The sequence below is a fragment of the Colossoma macropomum genome, unplaced genomic scaffold (assembly GCF_904425465.1).
Source record: "Colossoma macropomum unplaced genomic scaffold, Colossoma_macropomum, whole genome shotgun sequence".
Classification (NCBI taxonomy): domain Eukaryota; kingdom Metazoa; phylum Chordata; class Actinopteri; order Characiformes; family Serrasalmidae; genus Colossoma; species Colossoma macropomum.
In genome coordinates this window covers 28418500-28440431 of record NW_023494800.1, presented here as the reverse complement: position 1 = coordinate 28440431, position 21932 = coordinate 28418500, and the positions used below count along the sequence as shown (strand labels likewise).

The 21932-nt window shown below is 37.3% G+C and overlaps 1 protein-coding gene across 1 annotated transcript in view; it reads left to right on the top strand.

Annotated features, from left to right (window-relative positions):
- jakmip2 (janus kinase and microtubule interacting protein 2) overlaps window positions 1-17939 on the top strand; it is a 28067-nt gene extending 10128 nt beyond the window's left edge. Inside the window, exons 2-21 of the mRNA XM_036588709.1 lie at window positions 1779-2017; window positions 2566-3063; window positions 5660-5869; window positions 6143-6241; window positions 6516-6662; window positions 7374-7514; window positions 7798-7851; window positions 7960-8082; window positions 8457-8585; window positions 8894-8977; window positions 9613-9675; window positions 10018-10116; window positions 11170-11268; window positions 11458-11511; window positions 11604-11669; window positions 12273-12341; window positions 12754-12831; window positions 12918-13121; window positions 14080-14145; window positions 16841-17939. Coding sequence (XP_036444602.1) covers window positions 1889-2017; window positions 2566-3063; window positions 5660-5869; window positions 6143-6241; window positions 6516-6662; window positions 7374-7514; window positions 7798-7851; window positions 7960-8082; window positions 8457-8585; window positions 8894-8977; window positions 9613-9675; window positions 10018-10116; window positions 11170-11268; window positions 11458-11511; window positions 11604-11669; window positions 12273-12341; window positions 12754-12831; window positions 12918-13121; window positions 14080-14145; window positions 16841-17068 — 2640 coding nt within the window. The 5' untranslated portion in view covers window positions 1779-1888 and the 3' untranslated portion in view covers window positions 17069-17939. The remainder of the gene's footprint in view (window positions 1-1778; window positions 2018-2565; window positions 3064-5659; window positions 5870-6142; window positions 6242-6515; window positions 6663-7373; window positions 7515-7797; window positions 7852-7959; window positions 8083-8456; window positions 8586-8893; window positions 8978-9612; window positions 9676-10017; window positions 10117-11169; window positions 11269-11457; window positions 11512-11603; window positions 11670-12272; window positions 12342-12753; window positions 12832-12917; window positions 13122-14079; window positions 14146-16840) is intronic.
- Window positions 17940-21932: the final 3993 nt, after the last annotated feature.

Here is a 21932-nt window from a genome sequence, read left to right as displayed (position 1 = left end):
TCCCACCCCGAAGCTGAAGTCCGCTATTCACCAGCTTCTCGTTCGAATTTTCCCATTCCACCTTAAATGGTGCAGCAGTTACATTCTGGCGCTTCAAGCATCAATACTGCTGGACTATATAGGGTGGAACGGGAAAGTTAGCTAGCTAGCTACCGAGACATTAGCATACTATTAGCGGTTTTTTGTTTGTTACGAAGAAAATGACCATAATATATTGAAACGACATTAAACTAAGATAATACAATGGTTATCATATTTTTTGTAACGGAGAAAATACTCACTTTTGTGGGTTTCTTTGGTCGCTCGCACAGCCAACTTGCCGTTTTTTTTTTCTCGTAACACTCCGTTTGGAGTGTGCCTCTAAAAAAAACCTCCGTTTGGAGGGCCATGTAGCCCTAACACTTCGCCCTACCCCTCTATCTCAACAAAAATTGGGACACCCTAACCCTAGACATGAATGTGCAAAACAGAGGACTAAGGACTAAGTGGTAGGGGCAAGGGGTGAAATGGGTTTGGGCCAAAAGAGTAATTTTCCCTAGGCCCACCTTCAAAGCAAGAAACCCAAAACACTTTTCTTTCAAAACTGTGATTAGTAATTTAGCTTAGATGTTTGTTCTTATAAAAACAGCTACTCCAACTCCTCTTGATTCTCTATCAATTCTATATAGAGTGAAGTTATTTAAAGCTACATCTGCATCACTTATGGGGTGCCTAAGCCACATCTTTATTAAGATTGTTATATATCTGGATCAGACTTTGCAATCAAACTTTTCAGTTGATTCATTTTATCCCTTTGAGGTAAACTTCTAATATTTAAAAGAATTATTCTTGAACTTTTTCTTCTAAAACTCGTAAAAGCCTTTATAGGATTTACAGAAGGTTTTGGCTGGTACACAGGTAGAGACAAAGGCTTAATGCAAATCAGATGTTTGTATTTGTATTGTATTTATAAAACCATTAAATCTGTCTGTTTCTCAACATTTCTTTTGTGCTTACATAAAAAAGCTGGTCCTAGGCCTACTACCAATGACCACTGGAATATTTGAACAAATACCTTTAGTGTTGCGTCATCATCTAGAATTTATGTCTTAAAATCTGCGAAACGGATGAATTCCATCATATCTGAAGAATGATGGCTGATTCCAGAAGAGGTTAGAATTGTCAATAAAAGTCAAGCCAGTGCAGAGGCAGTTTTTTTGGAGCCAGATATGACGATTTAAAATGCGACTAAAATGGCCTGCACCTATACCCAGGGACTGCATTGGGCCAGAAATAAAAACAGATTTCCCACATTCTTTTATAGAAAATAATAAGCAAGTCTCTTTTTAACAGTTCTGTGCTTTAAGCTCTGATATCATTGCATCCAACATGTATTACAATCAACATATGTTTGTAAAATTAACTTTAGTGCTTTTAGCATTTCTTTTCTTCTTTGATGACAAGAAGCAATGCCTAGTCACAGTTGTAATGTTGAAATACCTTGAAATGGTGATGTTTTGTTCTGCATTGTCTGTTTTCATATTGTGAATTTAAATTTTAAATAAAAAAGAACGATAAAACAAATGCTCATAGTCTGTGCATTTTCTGTTTTTAAACAGAAAAATTAACAGAACATCACATATGAAAATGTTTTGAAGTCATGGTTCTCTTGCACTGAAACAACATGAAATCAACAAGAGTCTGAAGTAGCTGAAACTGGAAAGGTGGGGAGAAACAGAGGGGTTTGCATAGTTTTAAATGTTTGCTTGTTAATTTCTGTTCTCATCCTTATTCTACAGGTGTTCTGTCTGCCAGAACAATGAGGAAAAGACGAAATTGGAAACCTCATTTTAATGTGTTCAAACAATGGAGAAGTGAGAGTATTTGAAGACTTGTAGCACTTGATCCAATGGCAAAGAAAGGGCGCCCTAAGGGCGAAAAGCCTGAAGCCCTCATCTCCGCCTTACAGGCAGCCAACGAAGATCTCAGGTCCAAACTAACTGACATTCAAATTGAGCTGCACCAGGAAAAATGCAAGGTGGGTTTGCAGTTTTTAAATTTTTACATTTTTTTTTTTATTTTGGAAAGATTTTTTGTTACTTTCATGAGCACTTTTATGTTTAATGGTTAAAAGTTGGCACAGGGCACAACTTAGCTGTCTGCCGAATTGACCTAATTAAGCAAAACCTTTAACTTCATGTACACTTTTGCTTTATCTACATGCAATTTCTAACAGCAAACATTTAATTGTACTTTATGTAAATGCAATTTGTAACTATCCATTCAGGATCCTGCTGATCTGGTTTCTTCTTTTTTCCAGTAACACTCATAGAAGTGACTTGAAAGTCCCCCTTGTGGAGAATCTTCAGCCTGCCTAACACAGAATAATTATGACCTACAGACAGCCTGTTTATCATTCAAATTGCAGACTAATTACTAATCTGATATATCAACAATAAGTTTTAAGAAATTAATTTTTGTAATCGATTTTATAACGGATTTAATCTAGTGATTGTGACAGCTCTAGTTAGGATATCATCACGCCTTTCTTTATTAACTAAATAATTACTATTCCGTTCTCTTCAGGTGAACAAGCTGGAAAGAGACAAGGTGCAGGAAGGCAAACGCATTCGCGAACAGGAGCAGCATCGGCACACAGCAGCGCTAACCGAGCAGCGGGCACGATGGCACGAAGAGAAACTCAAGGAGCTAGCTGCGCTGCGGGAGTCGCTCACACGGCAGCACGAGCAGGAGCTGGCACGCACAGCTAAGATCAAAGACGGCGAGATCCAGCGACTGCGCACAGCACTCAGCGCCCTGCGTGATGGTAGTGGGGAAAAGGTGCGGACAGCCCTAACACTGGAGGCCCGAGAGGAAGCGCGGCGCTTCTTCGACCAGGAGCGCGTCAAACTACTACAGGAGATAGCCGAGCTGAAGGCATCCAAGCGACAGACGGATGAGGCTCTCAACACAATGATCCAGGCTGACAAGATGAAGGCTGGTGACCTGCGCACTGAGCACCAAGCACACCAGGAGCAGATCAGCAAGATCAAGTGGGACTGCGAACGAGATATTCGACGACTGGTGAGTTCTGATGCCACTGCTAATATCGATTGCATCTAATACCATCAAGCGTCTATGAGTGCCAGGACTGTGCAATTTTTATAGTAGGCTTTACATTACAACATAAAAAGATAATTGAAGCATTTATGTAATTTTCATCATACATTCGCATGGCAGAAGACAAATTTGCACATCATGGTGTGAAGAGAAACACTGTCATGTTGCAGTATTTAAATGATAATTTCTGCAGCGTCTTAAGAAGTGTTGCATGACTCCTATGTTTGTATGCTTATATTCTTTATTGCATAGTGAGATATCTGTACTGTAAAAAAAGCCCTCAGGGACTTCTGGGCTTCTGGGAACTAAGAAATACTATTTGTAATTTTTATTTGAAATTTTATTTAGTAGAATCATCATGCTTGTTGTATTTAAAGTCTGTAAGTACAAATCCCATTTTCAGAAAAGTTGGGACATTTTGTAAAATGCAATACAAATAGGAAATCTGACTTGTTAATCGTCTTGAACGTTTATTTAACTGACAAAAGTTCATAGCACTGACATTTAATGTTTTGTCTGACCAACTTAATGGTATTTTGTAAATATAAACAAAATTTCATTTTGATCCCTTAACACACTCAGAAAAGTTGGGGCAGGGCAAAAATAAGAGTGAAAATTGTGTAGAATATTCAAGGCACACGGTTTTGAAACATTCCACATAAGCAGGTGAATTGGTAACAGGTGAGATTGTCTAGAATAAATGGAATAAATGAATAAATGAAGCAAAGATGGGTCATGGCTCACCACTTTGTGTCAAACTTTGTGAGAGAATTGTGAAACAGTGATTTGATGTAATTTTATCCCCTTAATTGTGAACACACCATCTACCATACAATATTGTGAAAAGATTTCAGGAAATCTCAATTCGTGAAGGGCAATGCCAGAAACCCCTGTGGAATGTGTATGACCTTTCTGCCCTCAGGTGGTGTTACAGGAGAAACTGTCATGCTACTCTGTTAAATATGGCTGCATTTATACACAGTCCCCTGCGTCAAAAAAATGCAACTTGAAACTCTTAAGCAAGGAGATGCCATATATTAATTCAAAATGCAAAATGCAATTCTATGCAGAGTTCTCTGGACCATCTCAGATGGTCTAAATGACAGTGGAAATGTGTGCTGTGGTCACTTGTTTTGCAAAAGGTGCAAAAGCCAACATCTGCCATGGTATGGGGTGCATCAGTGCCCACGGCATGGGAGACTGCTTTACTGGTCTGTCTGCAGACCAGATCTACCTCCTATTGAAAATGTATGGTGCATCATGAACAGGAGAATAAGACAACGCCGACCATGGACTGTTGAGCAGCTAAAGTCTTATATCAAGCAAGAATGGGCAAAATTCCACTTGCAAAACTGCAACAGTTAGTATCTTCAGTTCCCAAATGATCAAAAAGTGTAATAAAAGCAAAAGTAATGTACCACAGTGGTAAACATGCCTCTGTCCCAACTTTTTTTGAGTGTTTTGCAGTCATCAAATTCTAAATTTGTTTATATTTACAAAATACAGTTAAATTGGTCACTGAAAACATTTGAAATATTTTCTTTGTACAGTTAACAAATCACAGTTAAAATCAATCAGGATGTTTTTCACCATGGTATCTAGGTAGATGCAGCCAAGCTATCTCAGCCATTGGTTAGTCCTTCAGGAGCTGGATTGAAGGCCTTACACCTGCATTATTATTATAAGTGGCACATTTTGATTTTCTAATGGCTGGGAACAATTTCATGAGGAAAAAAGTGCTAGATACGTCACTGACTGCAAATACGAGTGGTAACCAGGTTCCACGCTACAGCTCTTTGTCTGCAGACTGCTTAAAAGATCACCTGCACAATTTGTTTGGAGAAATTAAGTCTTTTCTCCTTTCCTCTTCTAGTGGTTAATGTGGAAATACTTAAAACAGACAAGGAGCTGTATTAAATCACTACTGATTACTCAAATTACTCAACTCATGAGCGACACTAGATTTTCAGTGCATTTTTCTCACTCAAACAGTTGTCACACACAGCTTAAAGGAATGGAACTATGAGTCTAGCATTACTAACAAACACTAGAATAGTCAATAGTTGTCCAATTTTTTTTTCTAAATACATGCCCAAAACTTCTCTCAGCCCACTCCTGTGTAGCTGAACATAGTGAGCACCCATTTAGGTGGGACCCATTTAATTCTACCGAATTCCAACTCCCCTTTGCATGCACATGTCATGCAGATAAATGCTACAAATCATAGTTAAGAGTTTTGTTTCTTAAATTGGTTTAAGTAACGATACATACTTATAAATAGAAACAATGGAATTAATTAATGTAATCTGTTGTCCATATGCCTGCATCACAACACAATACCATGTACAACAGCTACCCTGTGTGTTCAGCTACACGGTAAAGATTTGTTCAGTTTTCTAATTCACAGTAAATTGTACTATGCTGAACTGAAGGTTTTTATTCTTAATCTCTTACTGTTTATAGACTATGAAACATGTCATCAGGAATAATTAGCAAAAAATGTTCTTATCCGGCAGTGGTGAACGAGAGACTTCAGTGTGATCTGTGTTCAATATTCCAGGTGGATGAAATTAAAGCGAAGGACAGAACGATTTTCTCCCTGGAGAAAGAGTTGGAGACCACTACAGGATTCCTGCAGAAGTTGCAGCTTCAGAAGGATGCGCTAGATGAGCAGCTGTTCCTTGTGAAGGAGGCAGAATGTAACCTGGGCAGCCCTAAAAGAGAGATCCCAGGACGAGCTGGTGATGGGGCAGAGCACTGTGGGAGCCCAGTAAGGAAACAATAAACACCTGTCATTGCCCATTGCAGAAAGTCCTTATCTTAAGAAAGACAGTAAAAAAGTAGCTCTATATTCTCATGTGTGTCACATATAAATGCTCTTTTCATCAGGTTTGGAATTTAAATATTTTTTCTGATAGGAACAGTAATAGATCAGTATGTACTGTATAGGGATTATAGGAAACTAGAATAGTCTCATCAGTCCTGAACTTCTGCCACACAAGTATAAAACAACAATTATGTGTTTGCTTTGTCATCTGTATAGGATATGAGGAGGAACCAGAGACGCATTGCTGAACTGAACTCCAGCATCCGCAAGCTAGAGGACCGTAATGCACTACTGGTTGAAGAAAGAAATGAGTTGGTGTGTAAAATTCGTAAAATGGAACTGATAAATGAGAGGGCATGGAAGCAAGGGAGTAATGACCTGAAGAGTGCTTATTCTTCTGGAACCCTTATAGGCCCTTTCTGGGTTTTCATTACTAAAAAGTCCATTAAGTTGACACTTTTTTGTTTGTTATTTTAACTTTTATCATTTTTCTGCAATTTAGCATTGCTGTACTTCACAATACTTCTTTTTGCTCTCTACTCTTCTCTCTCTCTCTCTCTCTCTCTCTCCCTTGCGCTCTCCTTCTCAGCTAAAGCGAGTGCGAGAGGCAGAGAAACAATGTAAGCCACTGCTGGAGAAAAACAAGCTGTTGAATAAGAAGAATGATGAGCTTACTCACTCTCTCCAGCGCATGGAGGAGAAGCTCAAGAGCCTGACCAAGGAGAACCTAGAGATGGTAGGTGCCATCTTTTTCTTCGCCAAGTCACCGCTAACTTCTTCCATATCTGTATACTCTTTCAGCAATCAAACCTTGGTTAAATGGAACATATTAGCAGGGGGTGGAAAAACTACAGAGAAATTATACAGATAAATTATATAGAGTATCTGTACATTGTCAAAATCTTACTCAAACAAGCAAGTACAGAATCAAAAATATACTTCAGTGAATGTAAAAAAGTATATACATTTAAACATACTCATGAATATTAAAGTAAAAGAGTGAATGGTTTAACTACTAAATTAAAGGTTTTCTTTGGTGATGTATAATGTGGTGGTGTGGTGAGGTGACTAATCGGTGGTACTAGTCCTTGCACAAAGACAAATTAGCATAGTTGTGGACAGTTTCCACTGATATGAATTTGGTTGGATGTTTTAATAAAAACAATACATTCAAGTGCACAAGAGTTTGGAGAAAAAAAGAGGCTTTTTAGATTTGTAATGAGTGCTTTTAAGTCTAAATGAAAATGTAAGAAGTAAAAAGGAAAGGAATGCAGTAAAGTTTCTTGACTATTTTCCACCTCTGCATCTTAGATAATACAGGTTTCACCGATACAATGGAATGGCTGGTATCCCAAAAGCATAAATGTGCACAACTAATAAACGTTAATGATAAGAATTTTAGACAGGAACTGTGGTCATTCAGTCTATTTCTCTTTTTTCTTTTCAGAAAGAGAAAATTAGTTCTCATCCACCACTGAAGAAGCTAAAGTCCTTGAATGACTTGGATCAGGCTCAAGATGACCAAGAGATTGAATTCCTCAAACTGCAGGTTCTAGAGCAGCAGAGCATGATTGACGAGCTGACTAGAGTGAGTAGGAAATTGTATTGAACCATTGGTTGTTTTGCCACGTTACATGCTCTTCATACTTACTTGCCTGTCTTTTAATGCTTTCTTTGTGTGATGTACACTGAAAAGCCATTCAAACTCTTGAAAGATGACGTGCTTCTATATGATCATAAACACTGTCAAAAGGCACTTTTTTCTTTTTCGTTCTTTCTTGCTTTCATGATAACCTTGCAGTGTGTTTATAATATTATTTTATGATGCCTTGGTGTTGTGTAACTGATATTACTGATTGTCCATGTTGTAGGATAGAGAAAAGCTACTGAGGAAGAAGCGGCATAAACGAAGTAGACCAGTCAAGGTATGATGGCAATGAGTTCTAATTTTCCATGGAGTATCCCATGGATTCCATGGGGGAATCTAGGCTATGTTATATCCATGTGATCTAAACTGTGCACCTCCTGTACAGAGGCATATTGTTGTGGACACATTCTTTGGGTATGATGAGGAGTCAATGGACTCTGAGACCTCCTCTGTAGCTTCTTTACGAATGGATCGAACTCCAGCAACACCAGATGAGGACTTAGATGAGGTGAGATTTAAGATGTGCGTTAGAATCATTGAGGGTGATGGGGCTAGCAGATACTGCAGATAGTATTAGATGGTCCAGAAAAATGCTCTCCATGTTGTGTTCTTTCTTCTTATTGTGCTGTATTGATTTTATCTTCTCTTTTGGTTTTTCCCACTTTGTCCATTTGTCCGTTCTTTCTTTTTATTGAAATACTCCCACTTTATTCTTAATTAATCTTCTCACCCTACACTGCTCTTCTTCTCCACTTCCATTTTTCCCATCTTGTGCTTTATCTTTTCATGTTCCTTGCATAAGCTGGCTATTTCATTCTGACTTTACAGCTCCCATCCCCCCTCCTCACTGGCTGACTCCTGAGTCTCTGGTTGTTTCTGTAGGGGCTGGCTGCCGAGGAGTCAGAGCTTCGGTTCAGGCAGCTGACACGGGAGTACCAAGCCCTACAGAGAGCCTATGCCCTGCTGCAGGAGCAGAAGGGGGGTGTTCTGGATGCTGAGATGGAGGCCAAGGTAACCCTGAAAATGTCTCAAGGGACATCAGTATTTTGCAAATGATGACTGATGAACTGTGATTAATTTATAAAGTCAAAGCCTTTGGAGATTGTCAAGAAACACCTCTTTCCTGGCCATTATTAAGCTTTTTGTACATTGTGATTTTATAAGCGTTTGGTTTATATGAGTTTCATTTTATGCACTTACATTTGATCTTGAAGGCATTTAGATGCTGCTTCAGGTTGTTGACAGCTGTTTTTTGTGACATACCTTCTGTACTTTCTCTGCGTTGTATTGTATTTAATTTTACTGTTGTATTTTTACAGGCTCATGAACAGCTCCATGCTGATGTGCAGAGATATAAGGCCAAAATTGAAGACCTAGAGAAAGAGCTCACACTCAAAGGACAAGTTAGTAGTTCTCATTCAAAGCCCACAATTGTTCATAAATAGGCAAAGAATGATCAGTTATTCATAAGTGTAATTATGCATAGTGTAATGGGCCTTAACCAAGTCTATGTTCTGTCAGCTTTTTTTACCTTATCTAACTATGTCTAAGTCACGATGGCCTTAATGGGATGTAATCAACACTTAATCTCTGAGGTTCTTTTTTTAATATTTTAAATTTGTACATAGTACACACTCAGAACCAATTTAGACATATGTCTGGTTGATTGAGGTGACATAGAGATTCATTAAAGGCCTGTCATTGTGATCACAACTGGAGCATGGTTTGACAGAGCTCAGGGGGTGATATTGATTTTCTAGTGGTTTACTAGGGTCATCCCTGCTCAAATACTTGGCAAGTTCAGCAAATCTATATTTTATAGAGCATTAAAAAATAAGTAAAGTGGAACAGTATATTGCACTAGAGATAGTACTGTATGAGAAGATGCCTAACCCACATGCATAATCAAGGGTCTGTCTGTCCTGCTGCCTACAATAGCAAATGGATCTGTAATTAGATTTGGTTATGATGGAAAACATTTTTTGTTCAAGCCTCCATGGAATGCTCCTTATTCTGTTACTTTCCCTCTCTCTCAAAGGACTCAAAATGGGTAGAGGAGAAACAGTTGTTTCTCAGGCGGAATCAGGAGCTCCTGGAGAAGGTTTGTGCATGGGTTTTTTCCCTTCTCACAAAATATTATAGGATCAGTATTGTTAGATCAAATGGGGAGGAGGAGAGATGAGGTTATGTTAGGAAAAAATTACCTTGCTATAACAGCAAGGCTAAAGGGAACTTTGCCTTGTAGTTCTCCAGAATGAGTATTGCAATAGCAGTGCATATTTTAAAATTATCTGACCTACAGTGAGGTTACAAGTGACATTTTGTCAGTGGAACAAACTTTAAGCACCAAAATACTTAAAAACATGAATGTGTCTAGAGTGGGTTCAAGTCAGTTCTTGGTTCAATGTTCAATGCTATGTTGCTTTCAATGCGTCTTTCGCAGGTGGAGAAGATGGATGGCGAGAATGCACGTCTGCAGCAAGAGCTACAGGACTCTAAAGACCAGAATGAGCTTCTTGAGTTTCGCATACTTGAACTTGAGGTTGGATCCATTCACTCTACATCTTACTAAACCAAGACTGACTATTGTTTTAAACCATCACATAGAGCTCAGAGTGGGCTGTGATATAGTTTTTTACCTGTCACCAGAGTAACACTTTGAAAGTTTCCAGACTGTGTGACAATGTACTTAATTTCTAAACCCATGAGTTGGTGTTTCTTGCTCATACCTTTATGGGTGCTTTCACACCTTGTTTGGTGTGGAGCAGTCAAACTTTTTCTTAAGTTCAGTTTGTTTCGCTGTGTAAACACTCCACCCGTACCCAACAACAGGTCATAGTCCACTTCCAAGCAAACTGATGGTCTGCACCAAATGAGAATTCAACACTGGAGCATGCTTTTCTTAGTGCAGAACAGTGGTGTACTGTCCACATAATCTGCCTGTTTTAATATTGGACTCTTGACAGAGGCTTGTATCGTTCATGAGCTGCAGCTAATAATGGCATATTAGCAATATTGACGCGTTTTATTTTGTCACATGTACGGCGCAAGATATTTTTGATAGGTTGAGCCAGGCATTGGTTTGCTTGATTTGTTTGATTTGTTCTGACATTTAATTAAACAAATTGATCATCATCGAGTAGAGTAAGTTTTATTACTTTTATTGTGATACATACAGATCGGAAGCCATTTTAAAATCCTTCCATAGCCAATTATGTTTCTGGTCAACAAAAATGGTAGATGAGCCAAAACCATATTTAAGTTATGTTATTTTAGTGAAATAATGATTCAAGCAGAAGTAGCCTAGCCTTTTCTAAAAAGTCTAAAAAATACTTAGCTCAAAAGTGACAAGTGTTCGCAATAATTCTGAAGTGAATGGGTATTGCTGAAGTGAATGGTTGAAGTGTAACTGAGAAAAAAAAATTCTCAAGATATACTTGAGTGTAAGTAAAAGTCATTGTTACTCAGAAAAGTACAGTAATACTCAGAAAATCTATTTTGCTTAAGTACATGTAACTAAGTAAATGTAACTAGTTTCTACCCACCTCTGCTGTTAAAAGTGATTGACTAAGCTATACCCCCTTTGATTTGATAGGAGCGAGAAAGGAGGTCCCCACCATTTACACTTACGATCCACCCTTTCTCTGAGGGAGTGAGTGCGCTCCAGATCTACTGTATAAAGGAAGGAGTAAAGGTAAACGAATAGCTGTTGCTATACTACAATTCTTGTAAGACATTGCTTTAGGTATTTTATATTGGTAGGCTTTGGTAACATTCTCAAAACAGCAAATTCAGGAGCTGAAGATGATCCTGTACAATCCTGCTTTTGGTGTTCTTGGTTGATGGTGCATGGTCTTAAATATTTCTATTTTCTCCTACACAGGACGTGTGTATACCTGATCTCATCAAACTGTTAGATATTCTAGGAGATAACGGGGTGAGTCTTTAATTAAATACCTGCTTTTATTTAATATGATGTCTGAATATTAACATATTAACAATATGAATATATTCTCATGGCTCCCACAGAATTTAAGGAATGAAGAACAAGTGGCCATCATTCAAGCAAGCACTGTCCTGTCTCTAGCTGAGAAGGTAAAGATCTCAATGGTCATGTTTTTCAGCTTCATACTCTGTTCATTTTCAAGTAAAAGTTCAGCTGTAAGAGTAGCTGTATATGCCTGCATCTTGAATTAATTTGATTTTTAGACTGCATTCTAATTGTTGTCTAGTTTAGCATCACCTTTTATATAGTCTCGGTCTCAGACACTGCGCCCATAGAGGTACATGGATCACATGATATTTATTGTGCACTAAGCTGACCATAAGCATCAGAATTTTGTTTCTGTTCCAGTCTGATTTGCTATCCACATGTCCATGTGCTGTTCAGTGCATCATTTTTCTGTTCAGGTGGACAGTGCAAATAGTCATCTGCTCTGCGCACAACAATGGAGCAAAATATAGGCTCACCATTGGATTGAAAAACATTTGTTAATGTCATTGCATCTTTATAAGTTGCTCGAGTTTTGTTTAAGGCATTTAGAAGCTAGTAAATTAGATGCATGTTTGCTGATGCATATCACTTCATTACAGTACTAGTAATAAATTATTTTTTAGTAGTTACTAAATAAAAACAGTAACTGTAATCAGCCAGTCAGCAACTTTTTAGTCTGTGTCCTTGTCTTTATTGCCCTCTAGTGGATCCAGCAGATTGAGGGCACAGAAGCAGCACTCCATCAGAAGATGATGGACTTGGAGCTGGAGATGGTACTGTCGACTTGTCAATCAGACTTTTTTATTTTTATGAAATTAATTTTAATTCATATTTTATAACTGCCTCATAAACTTAAGTTCTGAAAGAGGCTTACACAAGTATTTTTGCCTTACAGAGTTAAATTATACAGAAAAATTAAAATTTGACTGGGATGAATTAGTAGATTTTATATTTAATCTATGTATAATTTGGTTTACTTAGGTAATTATGTTGTTTTGCTACAGTTTGAAGTGTTTTTAGCTATTTGAAATATCTTGTGTGTTGGCGTAGTACTTCTGGACATGCTGCCATCCTTTCATTTATTTATAAGATTGTTTTGCTGGTGTAATGTCACTGTAATTTGGATTTATAACTGTTTTGTTGTGCATCAGAATTGTGGTTGAATGTCTGCTCTGTCATCTACAGGAGATGTTCTGTAAGCAAAAAGGGTATTTGGAGGAGGAGCTTGACTACAGGAAGCAGGCTTTGGATCAGGCTTACATGGTAGGTTTTGATAATACATCTGAACAGCCAAAAAGTCATATAATCAGGTGCAGCACTGTTCCATGTGTGTATGTATCTTCAAACAGCAAATCCAAGAGCTAGAAGCAACACTGTACAATGCACTCCAGCAAGATAAGGTAATAAAGTATGGTGAGCCACTGAGTGAGCTGCAGAGGGATGAGCTGCGAACAGCTGTGGAGAAGCTACGGCGGCAGATGCTGAGGAAGAGTCGTGAGTATGACTGCCAGGTGCTGCAGGAGAGAATGGAACTCCTCCATCAGGCCCAACAGGTACCTACTGCATTAATGGCTGTAATAACTTCTATACATCAATATTTGGTTACTTTATGATGTTTCAGTTGTGATTGATATTACCCATTATGAGACATTACCCATTATGTTTGTCCCTTGAATTAATTCACCAAAAAAAGTCACCAGTTTTTATAAACATTGTGTAAATCATATTATACAGCATGAAAGGCATGTTTTTCTGTTGTAATTTTCTCTGACTGCATATATATATATATATATATATATATATATATATATATATATATATAAGAAAACGACTTTAATACAATCCTAATACGATCCTTTAACTGAACATATACTAACGTTCAAAAGTTTGGAATCACTGTTTTTATTCATATAAAAACAAATTTGTTGAAAACCAATTATGAAAATAATTCTATTAAGATGCTACCACTTCATAGGTCTTAACTAATTTGTCTGAAGCTGATGAAGTAAAAAAAATTAAGACAGAGAAAGCTGTATAACACCCAGAATGTTTTGTATTTGAACAGTGCTGATCAGTTCTCCATGAAAATAACTTATCAAGAAGTAACTGCAAGTAGATAAATGATACATAATATACTATAAATTAATAACTTTGATGTTCCAAAAGATTTTCTTAAAATACCTTCTAGTGTCTAGCTTATAGTATTTGAGTATACACTGTATAACTCATTACTGAATACTGAATATTACTGAACTAACAGCAGTTAATACTATGACAAGTGATTCCAAAATTTTGAATGGTAAAGATACAAAATATGTTCTACATGAACAAGCTGTTTCCCCACAAATAAACTTTCCTGAGTGTTTAATTTATGCATGTTGTGTTGAATCTACTTAGCTATAATGCCAAACACTCAATACATGAACCACACGTGATGATTTCCAGCACATATTTAATGTAGATTAAAGAAACACTAAAGAAGTAGACTATTATATTTTTTTCTACTTATAGAGAATAAGAGACTTGGAGGATAAAACAGACATCCAGAGAAGGCAGATTAAGGATCTGGAGGAGAAGGTGAGATGACTCACAAAGTTTCCAGCTTTGTTTGGTTGTCTCTTTTTCCACTGGTTAAAAGAAACTTTCACTCATTGTTAATATTGCTAATAATGAATGAAAACTGGAAGGAGCCTGTTGTTATTATGTAAATTATAATAGGGGCAGTTAGCTTTAGTTTTGCTAGCCATGGTAGTATTCCTGGGTGAAGTAATCTTTTAAATGCTTCTGTACACTTTTCTACACAGTGTACAAGACCATTTACTGAAATGAGTGGCCTCATACATGATCTTGTATGCTTAAGCTGTGATCTGATGCATATCATACTTAATGGTTTGGGTTTTCATTCTTCATGAAAGGACCCATGTAAAATATAACAGCTAGAAATCGCTATAAAAATTACTAAATAAGTTACTAGAATTGCTATAAAAATAAATTACTAAATGTCAGATAAATTATCTGACAGCATATCCCTCCAGAGAAATTGCTGTATAGATATAGTATGTAATATTGCCCTCTTTCTTGATGCATGTTTTTGTTTGTAAGCCTGCAGGTTTTTTTCTGTCAAATCCCATCACTTTGATTAACGCTTGTTTCTTTCTGTCCTCTTTCCTCTTCCTTCATGTTGTTTATTTCCTACAGTTTTTATTTCTGTTTTTATTCTTTTCTCTCGCTTTTATCCTTTGGCCTTGATGTCTGTGACATCTCTTGCTGCAGAGGTGAGTGTGGAATGGATAGCTTGTCCTCTGAGCTGTTGTCCCCTGTCTTGTGCTTTTTGCCAAAGGACAGAATACTGGAATACTCTTTCATAATGTTTTGATTCTGTTTTCTTATTTCCCAGAATTTCTTACATCACTGCTAGCTTTTGGAACTTGAAGTGAAAAAGCTTAAAAACAATGTCTAAAGCTAAACTATGAACGCATGAGTTTAGTATATACAGAATGACACAAATACACAGCGTTGACCAAAACAGAGTTGGAGGAAATAAACTGGAACAGTGGTCAAGTGCTGTTATTGCACAAAAATACAGTCTTGTTAAAAATAGTAATAATCTTGGGGGATTCTTGCCCCACTATTCATGGTAAGAATCCAATGTGGTGAATTCATATATCAACCCATTTCTAGTTTTTGCATGTTTCAAATCACTGAAATTGTTAATAAGCAAATTACACTACAAAAAATATTTTACAAAATGACATTGAAGCCTATATTGTTTTGTGTGTTAATGATTGCATTTCATTTTAATAAACTATGATAAAAGACAAATGCCGATAAATATGACCTGAAGTGTCATATTTTCTTTACTGATTAAATAGTTATGGTGATTATGATTACATAATGATATTATGTACATTTGTAGTATTATTATTGGTAGTAGTAGTAATAGCATTCAACATTAATATGGTAAGGGCAAATGAATATTGCACAAGACAAAATAAATTAGGTGTGGATGTAACTCTGCTGAACTGCAAAACTCAGAGAAAAGCACCTGCGTTCTCTGATTATGCACCTATGCTTTTGTAACATATGTAGATTATGGCTTGGCATTGTCATAATAAAATAAGCACAGGCGTCTCTTAAAAAAAGATGTTGTCTAGATTGCAGCATATGTTCCTCCAAAATGTGTTCAACATTAATGGTGCCTTCACAGATGTGCAAATTACCCACTAATTCCCCCACTACCATAACAGAGCCTGGCTTTTGCACTTTTTACTTTAATGTCCATTATTTCCATAAACAATTTGAAAGGTTGGCTTGTGAATAGTCAACAGCATTTCTAGATATGTTGACATATGACTACCGCTTTGCATAGTAGTCCTAACTTGCATTTGTGGATGCAATACCACATGGCATTTGCTGACAACGATTTACCAGAGTATTCCCGTGCCCATGCTGTGTTATCCATCACAGAAGCATGTCTGTTTTTATTGCTGTACTGTCTAAGGGGTTAAATATCTTGGACATTAAGTTGTGGTTTGCTCATTGAGGAATGTTATTCTTAAGCTGTTGAATTTTTTGCTGATGTATAAGTGGTAAGCTTTGACCCATCCTTGTACCCTGAACTGATATTTTGACCTGTCACAGTTATTAAATATTCACCTGATCTGATTTTGTCACAATCTTTTAAGCTAACTGTGTTTAAGCTAATTATTCTCCACAGTTCTTAGCATTCATAATCATTTGTTTTTGTTACAACAAATAGAATGTGAATTGGTTGTGGTTTTATTTATTGGGCTGAGGCAAATAAATAAATAAAATTAAAAAAAAATAAAACACATTTATTGAGACTCTATGGGTCTTATGAAAATAACAAAAATTCTACCTTCTGCCTAGTGCTAATACACCTTTAAAAGGCTGCAACAATGTTTGTCTATTTTAACTCGATCTGTATCTGTCTTCAGCTGGAATCTACTAAGTATCAACAGCTAGGAAGCAAAGTAGCTAATCAGCCAATTTGACTTATACTTTAATATTTGCATGCAATCAACAAAAAAGACAATTCAATTGTTAATTGCAGTTATTTATATGGCAATTAAGTGGCAGCTATAATTTCATGACCATGACATGCCTACTGATATTGAATCATTGTTTGTCAGTTTTTGGTATAAATCAGAATACCCTCATTAATTTGTCAGTTTAAGTGATTTGCTGATATAACGTAATGATAGTGTCAATTTAAGTGAAAAATTCCATTTTGTTTTGTTTTTTTCTGTAGGCTCTGTGGCAACCCAGATGTCTTGCAAGCAACTGCAGTTTACCACTTGCGAAGACTAAAACTGTACTAGTGGCCATTTTTTGTGCGTGTGTGGGTGGACGTGGGAACTGTAGTGCTATGGTAATGGATTATAGACACCTTTTTTTTCTCTCTGAAGCTCATCAGCAACGATGCACTGGATTAACCCTTCAGATGGCTCTGAATTCTGCGGATTACCTAGTGAAATAACACTCACATTCACATACAAACACAGACATACAGTACAAAAGTTTTAGGCACCTGAGAAAATTTTAAATAAAAAATCTGTTTATCTGGGTAAGTGTTTATTTGCTCAGAAAAAAAAACTAATATTATAATCAATACAAATTAACATTAATACAATAAGTTGTAATTTTACATATGCCAATGTGTTCGTTTAACAATTTCCAAACCTCTCCTTGTGGGAGCCCAGTATTAATTGTTGTTAATATCCAATATCTAGTGTGGTAGTGATGGAATTTAACAAATCCATGTGAGCTGTTGGGGCAACCAGGAGAAATCTGGAAGCAAACTTTGTTTTTCTAACTAGCACACAAAATCAACTACTTTTCTCAAAATAAGAAATCCTTGATACTCTATTAATGTGTATTTGCATCTATGTTAATGAAATACGGTGCCTTTACAGGCACAAACACTCTTGCTGCCAAGATACATGGTTTTAAAACAATGTGCTTTGGTACCTAGGACTTTTGCACAGTACTGTTTATACAGTTATATGCAAAAGTTTGGGCATGCCTGGTCAAGTGACATGCATTTTCTAAATGAAAATAAGTTCACACATCCTATCAGTATTGATAGGCCTACTGACATCCTTTACAGAGAACACACTACTGCACATTTTAATGCACAATTACTGCTTAATTGCTGAGTTTAATGTATTGGGAAGAAATGAAACATAAAATGTGGCCTATGCAAATACTATTGCACATCTTATATTTTATGTTTTGTTTTATTCCAATAAGTTTAAACTCAGCAAATATATAGAAAGTGTTGTGCTTAGCTTTGTAGAAAAATGCCACAGTTAAGTTTGTTCTCTGTAGAGGATGTGTTAGCTTATTTTCACTTGTTTTCACTTATTTTCAAAACATGTAATTTGGCCAGGAATTTTAAAGATTTTGCATACAACTGTAAAATGTGAGATGTATGAAGATGTATGAAACATACACATACACAAACACACACTGCATCAACAAATTACAGGCAAAACGAACCAAAGTCTGGAGGATTTTACTGTTTATCTCTGCCATGCAGGGGATTTGCCATGCCACCTGCCAGCACCTGCCTACTGCATCTATCGCAGCCTAATGCCGTCTTTCATCAGACTACCAGTCAGAACGTGTCAACTCTTGTCTCTCTCTTTCTCCCCCATACACACACACACGTACAGATGTTTAAATAGATTAAAAGTGGAATGGACACACTAACTCACATACACACAAAGGAGTTCTAAGACAAGACTCAGGGCCTGTGAGCTAATGGGCAGCCTTGTTTTTGTTGTCAGGAGCACTTTGGGGAGGTGTCTCTCACACTGCCTGAAACCAGATCGAAGAGAAAGAGTGATCAAATGCAACCATCAACTGCTAACCCATCACTTTGCAAGCAGTCCAACCTCCAAAAGACTCCTCATGCTGTCGGTTCACTCCCAGATATTAGCGCAACTCAGTGAACTTCAAACTGTATAGTTTTATTATTTTTATTATTATTATTATCATTGTCCCCATGAGCCCTTATGTACCACCACTTTCCTGTCAATAATCAAGAGTACCCTTCAATTATTACTGTGAAATATATGTTTATTGATATGTACGTGTTGGGACGATATCCTCTACTTCATCTTTCTCCCACTATAAATACTCCTTTCTCTGCAGCTTGAGCAGTAGCATCTCTCTGCAGTTTATAATTTTTTGACGACTATAAATTGCACCGTTTATTGTGGTGACAGCTGCAATTAAGAAAAAAAAAAAGATCTCAGATTCCCAGATCTGCGGATGTGGCAGATGTGGCTGATGTATCTTCTTCTTCTTCCTGCCTGTAATATGAATCCATCTTTTTTACTCTTTTAAAGAGAACCAACAGTAGCGTACTGGCAGGAGTTTCTCTTATTCATTTGTATGGAATGATCTTTCCAGCTACCCTTTAAATCTGCTGTAATTTGCTTGTAAATACATCTCTGGTCGTTCAACACCTGCCCTGGGTTTGAGCTGATTTTATTTCATTAAAGTCTAAATACCTCTTCAGCTGATATGGGATTCTCTTTTTCTTTTTTGGTTCCTTATTTGTTCATATTACTAGATAAAACAAACTGAATGAACAAACAAAATGAAACAAGCAAGCCAATTGTACAGCTAAAATAACAGCACTTGCTATTTGCTGTCCTCTTGAAACTAATAAATAGGGATGAATCGATACCTATACTGATATCAGGTATCGGTCCGATGCCATGCTCATTTACACAAACTTAGTGTACGCTACTACTCTAATTAGCAAGCAACTCAAGCTGTCCGTGAATGGGGGTCTGCTTGCACAGCGAATTGTTGCTGACGCCGTGGCAGTCTGGCACAAATTTGTTGGTCACTTGAAACATTCCGCCTTGGCATATTCCCGCCAGGCATACCTGGGCAATTTTAGCCTGTTTTAAGTGCACACTTACACAGTCGCAACCACTTACCCAATATGAGTGGACACATGTAAGCAAAAAACTAAATTTTGCAGTACCAATGTCTGTATACCAATTTTACTTTATTTGACTGAATAGAATTTCATAGTATAAACGTTCATATGTTGATTTTTTAAAACTGTGTTTGGAAAATGAGCTGTAGAAAGACAGCATTGTCCTACCATGTAACACAACCTGATTTTAGTTTCATTGCATAGTGTGGTACAAGTTAGTAAAGCTGCTGTAGCACAGTTTCTCTGCATCTATAGGGACTGCGTTTCACATAGCATGTCAATCAGACCACACATTTTCGTGTGAGAATGAACGTTTGAATGTTGTATTAAAACGTACAGTGATAAAATCGCACAGCGCATACCTGGCTTTAGAGGACAAGACATAAAACTTGACCAGTGGGCTCTTCATATCTGAGCAAAAGCCTCAGATATGAGTCATGGCTGTTGTCGAAAAAGACAGATGAGGAGTGTAGGATCAAAACTATGAAACATGCTTTACTTACAGCTGTACAAAAGCAGTTTTCTGATGCGGAACGAAACCCACTTTTCTCCACTACAATGCTACTCAATTCAAAGTAACTAATACAGCATAGCGAGCTAATGCATGTCATTTACAATCAGCTAAATTTGAATGATTTAACAGTTATAAGGTACTTAGCACTCATTCACACCAAGGACTACTTCATTTGAAGTGGGTTACTCATTATGGTGTCAGTATTGATATTGGCAAGCACAACCCCATTTCCAAAAAAGTTTGGACGCTGGGCAGAATGTAAATAAAAATAGAATGCAATGATCTGTAAATCATGTAAACCATATTTTTAAAGGAAAATACTACAAAGACAACATTTCAAATGTTGAAACTGAGAAAGTTTCTTGTTTTTTGAAAAATGTATGCCCATTTTGAATTTGATGCCAATAACACTTTCCAAAAAAGTTGGGACGGGGGCATGTTTACCACTGTGTTTCATCACCTTTTCTTTTAACAACACTCTGTAAGCATTTGGGAACTGAGGAGACCAACTGCTGTAGTTTTGAAAGTGAGACATTTTCCCTTTCTTGTTTGATATAGAATTTCAGCTGCTCAACAGTTTAGGGTTTCCTTGGTCATATTTTTCATTTCATGATGCACCAAATGTTTTCAGTGGGTGACAGTTCTGGACTGCAGACAGGCCAGTTTAGCAGACTCTTTTAATACGGAGCAATGCTGCTGTAATATTGGCAGAATGTGGTTTGGCATTGTCTTGCTGAAATAAACAAGGCCTTCCCTGAAAAAGATGTCTGGATGGCAGCATATGTTGCCAAAACATGTGCGTATCGTTCAGCATTAATGGTGCCTTCACAGATGTGCACGTCACCCATGCCACGCACACTAATGCACTCTTATACCATCGTGAATACTGGCTTTTGAACTGTGCACTGATAACAAGCTGAGTGATCTTTAGCTCGGAGGACACAGTGTCCATGATGTCCAAAAAGAATTAAAAATTTTGATTTGTCGGACCACAGGACACTTTTCCACCTCACCTCAGTCCATTTTAAATGAGCTCAGGGCCAGAGATGGCAATAGCATTTCCTTTTAACTTGCATTTGTGGATGCAGTGATGAATTGTTTTCACAGACACTGGTTTTTAGAAGTGTTTCTGAGCCCATGCAGTGATTTCCACTAAAGAATCATGTCTGTTTTTAATGCAGTGCCACCTGAGGGACCAAAGATCATTGCCAGCAAATACTGGTTTTTGGCCTTGTCCCTTGCATAAAGAGATTTCTCCAGGTTCTCTAAATCTTTTAATGATATTATGTACTGTAGATGATGAAAAGCAAAAGTTCTTTGCTATTTTATGTTGATAAACGTTATTCTTGAATTGTTGCACTGTTTGATCGTGGAGTCTTTCACGGAGTGGGGAACCCTTCCTCATCTTTACTTCTGAAAGACTCAGCCTCTCTGGGATGTTCTTTTTATACTCAATTATGTTACTGACCTGTTGCCAATTAACCACTAGATGTTTTTTTTTAGCATTACACAACTTTATCAGCCCTTTGTTGCCCCTGTCCCAAGTATATAATAATTAGCATGATTACCAGAGGAATATATTGGAATGTCTGCTATGGGCTGTGCTCCCGTGGTGTGCTTAGGGGGTTTGGCCATGCAAAGCAGCTTTTGGAGCACACCATTTTGGCCTTTTGGGAAGGCCAATCATTGTGCACACTGATCATAGTAGCCTGCAATGGCTCATCATGTTGAAGGGACTTGAAAGTCAACTGGCAAAATGGCTTGAAAAGCTTGCACAGGTCATACACTGACCCAGAAATTACCACCACAACCTCAAAGTTATGTATCCTACAATTCAAATAGCTGGTGTTGTCATACAATAATGACAAT